The sequence below is a fragment of the Coregonus clupeaformis genome, chromosome 40 (genome assembly GCF_020615455.1).
Source record: "Coregonus clupeaformis isolate EN_2021a chromosome 40, ASM2061545v1, whole genome shotgun sequence".
Classification (NCBI taxonomy): domain Eukaryota; kingdom Metazoa; phylum Chordata; class Actinopteri; order Salmoniformes; family Salmonidae; genus Coregonus; species Coregonus clupeaformis.
In genome coordinates, this window is record NC_059231.1 from 25,528,112 (window position 1) to 25,540,487 (window position 12,376).

The following is a 12,376-nucleotide window of genomic DNA, read 5'->3' on the forward strand; positions in this document are numbered from 1 at the left end:
TCTCTTAGCAGGTTTGTTGTGGTGCCATATCCTTTCCATTGTTTTATAATGGATTTAATGGTGCTCCGTGGGTTGTTCAAAGTTTCAGATATTTTTTTATAACCCAACCCTGATCTGTACTTCTCCACAACTTTGTCCCTGACCTGTTTGGAGAGCTCCTTGGTCTTCATGGTGCCGCTTGCTTGGTGGTGCCCCTTGCTTAGTGGTGTTGCAGACTCTGGGGCCTTTCAGAACAGGTGTATATATACTGAGATCATGTGACAGATCATGTGACACTTAAAGTCCACCTGTGTGCAATCTATTTAACTAATTATGTGACTTCTGAAGGTAATTGGTTGCACCAGATCTTATTTAGGGGCTTCATAGCAAAGGGGGTGAATACATATGCACGCACCACTTTTCTGTTATTTATTTGTACAAATTTTTTTAAACAAGTATTTTTATTTATTTCACTTCACCAATTTGGACTATTTTGTGTATGTCCATTACATGAAATCCAAATAAAAATCAATTTAAATTACAGGTTGTAATGCAACAAAATAGGAAAAACGCCAAGGGGGATGAATACTTTTGCAAGGCACTGTATTATTAAAGTACAGCATGTTTACAATATCATACAATAGTCTTTTACACATTCCAAATTACATTTTATATATTCATATGGTTTAAGGGTGAAGGTGCTCTACTCAAATGGCACAACCGAATCATTCAGATTGACCACAGCATATAACAACCATCTTGTATAATTAGGGGGTTGTCGTGGAAATTCTAATCAAGTAAGGAAGAGACTTTCAATTTCTTCAAACAATCATACTTTAATATCGATTCATTATTGCAATAATGGAGCTGGTCAACAAACCACCCGTAGGTGACCAGGGTCGGGTCTCCGTTTTTATAGAAAGATACAATCTCATTTATGTATGTGCAGTTTAGCAGGTGTGTGAGATCATGGTGGGAATAAACAAGTGATAACGACAGTTCCGTTACTCCTTTCTGCTGATATTTAGCTGCTTCTTCTCAAGCTAGCCTCTGTTCTCCTCACAGCTGTGCCCTTGAAAGATACCAAAGCAACAGGATGAACCAAAACTGTGGTCCCTTTCAAACGGCCCTTTGTCTTTTGGCCGCGTGACTTAAGCAGCACACAGACAGAAAGGGAAAATACTAGCTTCCTCTTACATGAACAAACATTTGATTTAAAAAAATCACTTTTATATAGTGCATAACAGAGATTGTAATTTTTCTACCATAGGATGTCTCCTTTCATATTTGGAAAAGGACAAAGTAGTAGAAGTAGAAAATGATGTTGCTGCAGCATTGCTCATCTTCACAGTGGGAATCCAGTCGACATGGGTGTCTTGATAGAGGTCAGCTGGTGAACCTACAGTAGTACATAAACAAATGAAAAGCACACCTGATGTTAGAATATCACTTCTTCAGGTCACCTATACATTTACATTTTAGTCATTTAGCAGACGCTCTTATCCAGAGCGACTTACAGTTAGTGAATACATATTTTTTTTTTATACTGGCCCCCCGTGGGAATCAAACCCACAACCCTGGCGTTGCAAACGCCATGCTCTATCAACTGAGCTACATCCCTGCCGGCCATTCCCTCCCCTACCCTGGACGACGCTGGGCCAATTATGCGCCGCCCATGAGTCTCTCGGTCGCGGCCGGCTGCGACAGAGCCTGGATTCGAACCAGGATCTCTAGTGGCACAGTTAGCACTGCGATGCAGTGCCTTAGACCACTGCGCCACTCAGGGCTCTTAATTGTTTGGTTGTGTTTAATTCATTCAGGTGTTTTAGTGTCATATAAAGATTAAGATTAAATCTGTTGTTGGGCTGGAACAACCAATAGTCAACACAGCAGGTTGTCCTATCCCATTGAGGTCTTTGTCCTGTGCTGTAATGTCCATACATTTCCCCTCTTATGAAAAAAGTTCTCAACAAATTATAATTGGGTTATCATATGAAGATATGATATATCATACTTCTTGCGCTGCGCCGAGCAGCACAGAGCTGTTTGAATATATGATAACCACTAGAGATTTTTGAGACAATAATGTCCTCCAGGCTATATGGACATCATATTGTACAATTGGCGTCTCCCCTTTTCATGGTCATGGCTAGAAGAAGTCTAGCTTTTGTCAAATTAACATCATATTTGACATTTCATAGCAGATTAGGAGAATTTAGGCAGCAGGTTAGGATAATTAGGTTACAGTTTGGAAAAGGATTAGGTAAAATGCAAAAACATATTTTTGTCAATTTGACAAAAGCTGGATCCCTTTTAGCCAGGACCCCTTTTTCATAGGCCTAGATTACATGGTTTTATTCAAGACAGGGTCGTTTTTATTGATCTGTTGTCAGTGTCAGTAGAGTAGACCTAGGCTACCATCCTATTAAAAAAGATTCAGCTAATTTCTCCAGTCATTTCAAGTGTATTATAAATTGGGTGGTTCGAGCCCTGCATGCTGATTGGCTGACAGCTGTGGTATATCAGACCATATACCACGGGTATGACAAAACATTTATTTTTACTACTCTAATTACATTGGTAACCAGTTCATAATAGCAATGGAACCGCAGGGGTTTGTGATATATGGCCAATATACCACAGCTAAGGGCTGTGTCCATGCATTAGTCTGCAAATGCAAAAGTTTTTATTTTATGGTGAAAAATAGCTTCCCCAAAACTTTTAACTCACACGACACATGCTAATTGCTAGACTACAAGCTAGCTAGCTAATTTGGGCTAATTTAGTGTTGTTGTTAACACCTGGTTAGCTTAGATAAAATAAACTCGAAATCGATCAGACTTGACTGACCAGTGATGAAATGATCGTAGCAGACCCATTACTGACAGCTGTCTGGGTTCAGGTCTTGATGGGAAAAACAGTTTCTTCGCGTTTCTGACTGTTCTTTTCTGACAAGAGTCTTATCTCATGTGGCACCAAGGGTGTTTCATGATTGCGGGGAATCTGTAAACATATTTTTCCCCCGTTGTCTTTCCTGCCTTGTTAGAGCAGCCAAATACTCTACAGAAAATGACCGTGGTGATGAATCAACTAGTTTTAGGCACTGTTATCATGCAGTTTGAGGTAGCCAATCGGCTGTTGTTGTCAGAACAGAATAATTAATGCGGTGGTCTTCCAACATGGACACCAGGCATCAAACGTCAACTACATTTAAAAAAACATTTTTAGTCATTTAGCAGACGCTCTTATCCAGAGCGACTTACAGTTAGTGAATACATATTTTTTTTATACTGGCCCCCCGTGGGAATCGAACCCACAACCCTGGCGTTGCAAACGCCATGCTCTATCAACTGAGCTACATCCCTGCCGGCCATTCCCTCCCCTACCCTGGACGACGCTGGGCCAATTGTGCGCCGCCCATGAGTCTCCCGGTCGCAGCCGGCGGCGACAGAGCCTGGATTCAAACCAGGATCTCTAGTGGCACAGTTAGCACTGCGATGCAGTGCCTTAGACCACTGCGCCACTCAGGAGTACTACAAGCCCTCTATAGGCTATGCAGAGCCTTGGTCGGGTCCATTCGGGTCCACTCAGGTCTATCAGCTGTAGTTACATAGACCTGAGACCTGATGACAATCAAACAGGACACGACCCGGACCAGAAGGAAAAGTTAGAACTTTGGACCCGGACCCACTCGGGTACCAGGTCAGGTCTGTATTCGGGTGGACATGTGAAGACCTCTAAACTGGAGTAACCAGAGAATTTGCTTGACATTTGTAAGTTTAATAATCCTTGACTTTAGTCATCCCATGACATGCTCTCTTAGTTCACAGCAAGATACATAACAATAAGCAATTAACACAATTCTGATATCCAATTCTTTACATATTCAGATAATTAAATTCACAATTATAAGTAAAATAACTTCATTGACTGTTTACATGAAAACTAATAACTTGGCCTAACATAAAACCAAATTGTTTGAATCCTCAGCATGATTCAGCAAAGTAGACACTTCCTACTGCAGCTTCCTTATAATGTGACCAGTGACGTTATAAGGGGTTTTAATAGCACAGTAGGGGCTCCCCCATACCAGTTTGACATTTACAGAGGGGAATCTTGTTTAGCCCAGACAGATCTACATTAGACCAACACCAGGAACATGCAGTATACAAGATGTATAAAGACAAAAGTTTCAATGATGGCCGTTCACAGTCATGCATTAGCTATATAACTACAGTAGTCTTGTTTAATCTGCTACTCTTTTTTAGAAATATGAAAGCACCAGTACTTTAAGAAGTGAGTAAACTCTACAACTGCAATATACAGACTCAGGCTGCCTTTTCTTGTGGGGGGGGACTTTGTCCACTGAGTCTAGCTCACGTTCAGTCCATTGATCACAGTCATTTCTCCCATTATGCGGTTCTCCTCTTCTCTTTTAGTTCCTAAACCTTGTCTACATGGCCACATTTTGTACGATACCCTCGTCATCATATTCATAACTCAGGGATCAGTTCAGTGTCACCGAACTGGGGAAAACCGTGATAAACCACTTTCAGGTGCTGTTTGCCTCGTTGCGTAACACCCACAGAATAGTTCAGACATGACGGTACAACACATTGCTCAATGTTGCTCCAAGTTTCTACGTTGAACACAGGCCTTATTTTAAGTTTCATTTCCTCTCATTATCATCCCTCCATTTTGTTGTCTGTCAGTTGAAGAGAGATTGTTGCATCAGAGGGGGGAGACGCTCCACACATTCGGGCAGAGTCATTTTCATACGCATTCAACGACTGGGTCTCGCCTCTTTCCTGCCTCTCTGTGTCTCTCTGCTTCTTCCAGGGAAAAACACAAAACATTGCTCACACACAAAGTGTTAAACGCTATTGTTCAATTCACAACTCTGTTCAATCACTATTTAAGTACTATTTTATTTGTATGTTTTATTTAAAACTCAAACACAATTGATTAACCATTGAACTTTGCTCTCTGGTTTTCTTACTAGAGCATTAAACACTTGGCCAGAAATCAAGTGGCAGATAATGAGGGCAATGGCTCACCGTTGACCTTTCATGTCGGCAACATCTAGTTAGTAAGAACACCAGCGGGACTCCCACAATAAACATCACAACCAGACTGACAGCCACAACTCCTGCAACCACTACTTTATCAGGACTGCTAGTTCCCATGGACACTGGAAAGGAGAGAGGAAACAGAAAACATATGAATAGTGAATATAAACTATGACACGCTCCAAAAACATGTTTTAGATGAGAAAAGGTGAAGCAAAAAAGTTGTCAGAGGAAGAATTTGAAAAGGCAGACCTCTTGGTGTAACTTGACCTGTGGTGAGAAGGCTTTCCAACAAAAACTCACACTTCCTCCCAACATGCCACAGCAGCGTAACTTTCTTTGTTGACTACCCTTCAACATATCACTGTGGATTCCAGCTCCTTCCTTTTTCAGTCAGAGGAAACACTGTTCTCTACACATTGGTAATGCTAATAGAGATAATACTGTTGTTTCATTCTAGCACAGAGTTCAGGTTTTCCCTGTTGTATTTTTATGCCTGGGCTTTCCCTAGCTTTCCCCCACCCTTACGCACATACACACAAGCACGCATGCACCCACTCCTAGCTTTTCATTCTCATGTATTCCTATGCAGATGTTTTATCAAATCAAATTTTATTGGCCACATGCCCCGAATACAACAGGTATAGACATTACAGTGAAATGCTTACTTACAGCCCTTAACCAACAATGCATTTATTTTTCAATAAAAAAGTAAAATAAAACAACAACAAAAAAGTGTTGAGGAAAAAAAGAGCAGAAGTAAAATAAAATAACAGTAGGGAGGCTATATATACAGGGGGGTACCGGTGCAGAGTCAATGTGTGGGGGCACCGGCTAGTTGAGGTAGTTGAGATAATATGTACATGTGGGTAGAGTTAATGTGACTATGCATAAATAATTAACAGAGTAGCAGTAGCGTAACAAGATGGGGTGGGGGTGGGGGGGGCAGTGCAAATAGTCCGGGTAGCCATGATTAGCTGTTCAGGAGTCTTATGGCTTAGGGGTAGAAGCTGTTGAGAAGTCTTATGGACCTAGACTTGGCACTCCGGTACCGCTTGCCGTGCTATAGCAGAGAGAACAGTCTATGACTAGGGTGGCTGGAGTCTTTGACAATTTTGAGGGCCTTCCTCTGACACCGCCTGGTATAGAGGTCCTGGATGGCAGGAAGCTTGGCCCCAGTGATGTACTGGGCCGTACGCACTACCCTCTGTAGTGCCTTGCGGTCGGAGGCCGAGCAGTTGCCATACCAGGCGGTGATGCAACCAGTCAGGATGCTCTCGATGGTGCAGCTGTAGAATCTTGCCAAATCTTTTCAGTCACCTGAGGGGGAATAGGCTTTGTTGTGCCCTCTTCACGACTGCCTTGGTGTGTTTGGACCATGATAGTTCGTTGGTGATGTGGACACCAAGGAACTTGAAGCTCTCAACCTGTTCCACTACAGCCCTGTCGATGAGAATGGGGGAGTGCTCAGTCCTCTTTTTTTTCCTGTAGTCCACAATCATCTCCTTTGTCTTGGTCACGTTGAGGGAGAGGTTGTTATCCTGGTACCACACGGCCAGGACTCTGACCTCCTCCCTATAGGCTGTCTCATCGTTGTCGGTGATCAGGCCTACCAGTGTTGTGTCATCAGCAAACTTAATGATGGTGTTGGAATCGTTTTAGGAGTTTTTGTACAAGCTGAGACCCAAATCAAAATTATTCAATGTAATCCAGACCCTGACTACCATGATATACTGCTACTGGTTAGTAGATCTACTGGTATCACTAGTCTCCTGTACTCACCAAGCTTTTGATTGCAGCTGGAGTTGGAGGTGAGATTAGAGGCCAGGGCTGTGTTCTCCACCACACACTGCAGTTTTTCACCCTTATTCAGCTCGATGGTCAGGTTGCTGGTCAGGCTGTAGAGTCCTGTAAAGTTGTCCAGGTGGGTCACATCCCTCCTGGAGGGGTTCACCAGAGGATGTCCATCCAGCTCCCAGTGAATCTGGCCCTCTGGATAGCCCCCGGAGGCTTTACACTGGTACACCCCCGACCCCTCTCCCCCTCCGGAACACGCCGAAGCCTGGTCTGAGACGAGGTCCATATAGACACTGTAGCTCGCTGGAGAGGAGAGAGGAGATAATCAACAACAGCGTGCCTGAAATTGAGTAATTTTTTAAGTAGAAAAGAAAGGGAGGGAAGTAAACAATGAAATAAAACGATGGCGGAAAGACAATGAACAAACAAACCAACCAAATTACTTACCAGCCACATGTAGAATAACGTTTTTGTAGACATAAGCGTTGGCTGTATAGGAGCATTTGTACACCCCGTTGTCTGCCACAGTGATGCCTGAGAGGAGCAGGGAACAGTTGTCCTTGTCTTCATTCAGAAAGAGACGGACCCTGTTTTCATATCCATTCCCTATGGTTGTGTTGTTATGACTTCCATCATGATAGAGCACGGTGGTATGCTCTTCTAGCTGCCAGTATATGTTCATTTTCTCATTTCGTTTTACGCAGGGGCATTGCAGGAGGACCTTCTGTTCCACAATTGCTTGCACATCTGACTGGGCTAGAAGACAAGAAAAGGCCCAGTTGAGCAGGTTCAATTTCTCAAGGTTAATTTCCATAATGTTTTTGGCAAGTTGCATTTGTCTGTAACAAGATAAGAAAAAAAGTTGGAAAATAACAACAGTAGCTTATAAAAACTCCCATCGGTTCCGAAGAATATAGGAAACAAGAAGAGCCAGACTCTAAAGCAGGGACGGGCAACTTTGATGGGGGTGGGGGCCACAAAAAATCTCAACTCATCATAAGGGGCTCACGGGTCTGCATACCCACATCCATATGAACACGTGCAGTCAGAGCCGGCCCTAGCCTTTTGGGGGCCCTAAGCGAAATGTTGTTGGCGGGCACCCTGTGTGACAAAACTGCACATTTTAGTGGCCTTTTATTGTCCGCAGCACAAGGTGCACCTGTGTAATGATAATGCTGTTTAATCAGCTTCTTGCTATGCCACACCTGTCAAGTGGATGGATTATCTTGTGCACGGTTTTGTCTCACCAGGGGTGATGGTCGGATTCGCGTTTATCGTAGAAGGAATGAGCGTTACACCGAGGCCTGTACCCTGGAGTGGGATCGATTTGGAGGTGGAGGGTCCATCATGGTCTGGGGCGGTGTGTCACAGCATCATCGGACTGAGCTTGTTGTCATTGCAGGCAATCTCAAAGCTGTGCGTTACAGGGACACACACCCTCCTCCCTCATGTGGTACCCTTCCTGCAGGCTCATCCTGACATGACCCTCCAGCATGACAATGCCAACAGCCATACTGCTCGTTCTGTGCTTGATTTCCTGCAAGACAGGAATGTCAGTGTTCTGCCATGGCCAGCGAAGAGCCCGGATCTCAATCCAATTGAGCACGTCTGGGACCTGTTGGATCGGAGGGTGAGGGCTAGGGCCATTCCCCCCAGAAATGTCTGGGAACTTGCAGGTGCCTTGGTGGTAGTCCCGTGTAGCTCAGTTGGTAGAGCATGGCGTTTGCAATGCCAGGGTTGTGGGTTCGTTTCCCACGGGGGACCAGTATGTAGGCAATGTCCATGAGGAGGAGATGCACTGCAGTACTTAATGTAGCTGGTGGCCACACCAGATAATGACTGTTACTTTTGATTTTGATCCCCCCTTTGTTCAGGGACACATTATTCAATTTATGTTAGTCACATGTCTGTGGAACTTGTTCAGTTTATGTCTCAGTTGTTGAATCTTGTTATGTTCATACAAATATTTACACATGTTAAGTTTGCTGAAAATAAACACAGTTGACAGTGAGAGGACGTTTCTTTTTTTGCTGAGTTTATAATGAGTGCATGCGTAAAGAAATTACCAAAGGACCCTCAGAATAAGGACAAACTGAAACCAGTAACAATGACCTTCACCTCAGTCATGTCTCACTTGAAGATATAAAAAGAGAAGTGCGTGCATAATATTTAGTATATCTCAATAGACTGTTTATCAAGCTGAATCTTAACTATAGTTGTTGTTGCCTCTGTCACACCCACACATCTTCAGTTCTCCTTTCTACTCCTCCTCCTGTATATGTATGGGTTTGTGTGTGTCACACACAGTGTCTATACATTAACATCCCAGTCGTCCATCTATGAGACTATTTCTGCCCTTTCTCCTAAACAACCCAACACTCCCATCTACGCAAACACAGCCTCTCTAACCTCACGTGAACCCCCCTTGTTAAGTCATAAAAAACTATATACAGCCCTTGATTTGTGCCCAAGATAAGTTTATCCCAGCAGGTGGGTGCAGAAAGTGGTACTAAGGTTAAGTAAACAAAGGGAGGAATGTTGTGTCAGCGGAATAACACACTCAGCCTTGGCTGTTGTTCAATGCTCCAGACAGTTCGTTAGTGCCCATTTGTAATATTTAGCAGTGTCTGGCTAGCATTAGCCTCCTCCTTAGACCCAAAATGATTAGAGTTCATCATGGGGTCATGTGCCAATCTTTCCCATTCATTTGGGACATACATTAGCTGGTTGTGCATGTGGTGTTTGGGATAATCTTTGACATCTCATGTTTTAAGAGACAGAAATGATGACAAGTTATTACTTTCAACACATACAAAGTAACATGAACCGTTCTTCAAATTCAATAGCCCATAAGAGATTGTATTAAGTAAACAGAGTAATTTAAAAGTGGAGCAACACTCCCAGGTGAGCCATTTGAAGCGGAAGTAAATTAAAAATTGTTGTTGCTAGATCTGTTGTGGATTTCAAATGTAAAGCCACAGGAGTTCTCAGATAATAACTCTTATCGTCTTTATGTAGGTCACAAAGGAACGGCTTCTAACAATTAACAACCTATAAGTTCTGAAAAAGTAGAATGACTTGATCAAAGGAATATAGAAGCTGTAGTATTAGTGTATTTGATTTCATTACATAACTATTACGCCAAAGCAACAAAATACCATATTACAATAGCTCTATCAAACTACAAAACAGACCAGCCTGGATAGGATTACAAATTTGACTTGCTCAACATCATAGCTGTCCAAGAACACTAACCTACATATACCCTATATCACTGATAGTTATGTAACTACAGTGGCTTGTGAAAGTATTCACCCCCCTTGGCATTTTTCCTATTTTGTTGCCTTACAACCAGGACTTTAAATTGATTTTTTGGGGGTTTGTATCATTTGATTTACACAACATTCCTACCACTTTGAAGACGCAAAATATATTTTTTTTGTGAAACAAACAAGAAATAAGACAAAGAAACAGAAAACTTGAGCGTGCATAACCATTCACCCCCCCAAAGTCACTACTTTGTAGAGCCACCTTTTGCATCAATTACAGCTGCAAATCTCTTGGGGTATGTCTCTAAGCATGGCACATCTAGCCACTGGGATTTTACCCATTCTTCAAGGCAAAACTGCTCCAGCTGTTCCGTTATTTATTTTTTAGAATTCTTTGAAACAAGTAATTTTTTTCATTTCACTTCACCAATTTGGACTATTTTGTGTATGTCCATAAAATGAAATCCAAATATAAATCCATTTAAATTACAGGTTGTAATGCAAAAAATTTGGAAAAACGCCAAGGGGGATGAATACTTTTGCAAGGCACTGTATAGATAAGAGACAGCCAGACAGTTAGAAGTCAACCTATCATCTACAGATCAAAAAAATAGTCTACAGACATCTAAGGAATAGTTGTGTTTTCCATGGGTTTGCCCGAATGCTACTGGCTTGCTGATTCCCCCATAGCTCTACAACAGGGACGGTTTAGCACATTTTAGAGTTGATCTTGGGCTCAGCTCAAGTCTCTTCCTGCCCTGAAACTGACAATGCAGCAAGACAGCAATAATGACACTGACTTTTTGACCTGAATGAAATTCATGGCTAATAATACATTTTTGTTGGCTCAGATGAGGAGGATATCTAGTGACACATTAAAGTCTGAATATTCCATGTTGATATGGGAAATTACTTCATCCCCATACCAAATTATACTGACACCAACTCTCTCGCTCTCATAAAATGCTGTACATTGCATTCATCATGGTGTCACATCCTATTCATCTGCCCAATTTTCACTTCCTAATAATGTGTTTCCTATCTCTCGCCACACACACGAGAAGGAGTATATAAACAGTCTTCATTGAGATATAAAGTGTGTGTGTGTGTACATGCCTGTGCGTGCGTGTGTGTGTGCGGGAAAAAAGGTCTAAAGGACTCCGAACAAGGACAAATAAAAGAGGATGTGAAACCAGAAATAATGACCTTCACCTCAGAGCCATGTCTCACTTGAAAAACCACAGAGGATGAGGATGTGTTACAACATGAAACAGTTTAAATCCAAAACTCTCCTAAACTTTGACTATGTCTACGCCATCTATTGAGGCTATGAGAATAATTTACCTGAGGCAGAGATGAAGACTGCTGTTAATCCCAGGACAGTCCACATGACAAAGTGTGTTCTGAAGGAGAAAATTGATAAATAGTCAGGGGGCTTGAATGCCAAAGCATTCAGGAGACAAATGGTGCTGAAAGTTTACTCAGCATACCATGAGACATCCGTCTTCATCACTGGAAAAGACACATAGTTGAGTTTGATATAAGATAAAAGCTTACAAACATGGTTGTCAAACTATTTGATAATTTCTTGAAAAAAACTTTATTTTTATTGTAAAAATTATGACATTTGTTTTTACCTTTAAGCGTTTTTTTATAATTTACATTAAACTCCGATTTTTTTTCTTCATATTTCGATACGTTGTAGTTTAGTTCCTACTTTCCTTCATCTGAGGTTTTTGTGTTGTGCCCGCCATAGGGTTGAGACACAATCATAGCCTAATTTAATTTATTCCTCACACAGAAGAAATTACATTCACTTTAATTTTCTGACTACGGATCACATAGTATGTTGCATAAAATTATGATCATTAATTTACCTGTATGTTTCCATTTTCTCCAGAGGAGACCAAAGCTATGTGTATCCCAGATGAACGACACGTGGAATGAGGGAAATCACGAGCGTCGGTTGTTGGTAAAAAAAAAAATATATATATATATATATATATATATATATATATATATATATATAGATAGATAGATAGATATATATATATATAGATATATATATATATAGATATATATATAGATATATATATATAGATATATATATAGATATTTGACTTCAAGCTTCCGGATAGAAAGATTGCGCATACAGCATTAAAGTAGCCTACATGAGATTGATTTGTACCGTCACAGGTGAGAAAAACAGAGGTGTGTTCACCAGACAGTTTTAAAAGGCAATGGGGTTATGGGGATTTCCCA

General features: G+C 41.6%; 1 protein-coding gene across 4 annotated transcripts; it reads right to left on the reverse strand.

The window, feature by feature from the left end:
* Nucleotides 1-641: 641 nt before the first annotated feature.
* On the reverse strand, nt 642-12,079 carry LOC121571623 (ICOS ligand-like). Of its 4 annotated transcripts, none has more exons than XM_041883198.1 (6): nt 11,992-12,079; nt 11,459-11,517; nt 7,293-7,601; nt 6,831-7,148; nt 5,037-5,170; nt 642-1,378 (listed from the first exon to the last, which is right to left on the reverse strand). In XM_041883198.1, exons 1-6 carry the CDS (start codon nt 12,003-12,005, stop codon nt 1,325-1,327), a joined length of 888 nt encoding a protein of 295 aa, XP_041739132.1. In that variant the 5' UTR covers nt 12,006-12,079; the 3' UTR covers nt 642-1,324. The 4 variants fall into 4 exon arrangements, with proteins under 4 accessions (XP_041739132.1, XP_041739131.1, XP_041739130.1 ...); XM_041883197.1 differs by lacking the exon at nt 642-1,378 and adding an exon at nt 4,335-4,805; XM_041883196.1 differs by lacking the exon at nt 642-1,378 and adding an exon at nt 4,335-4,808.
* Nucleotides 12,080-12,376: the final 297 nt, after the last annotated feature.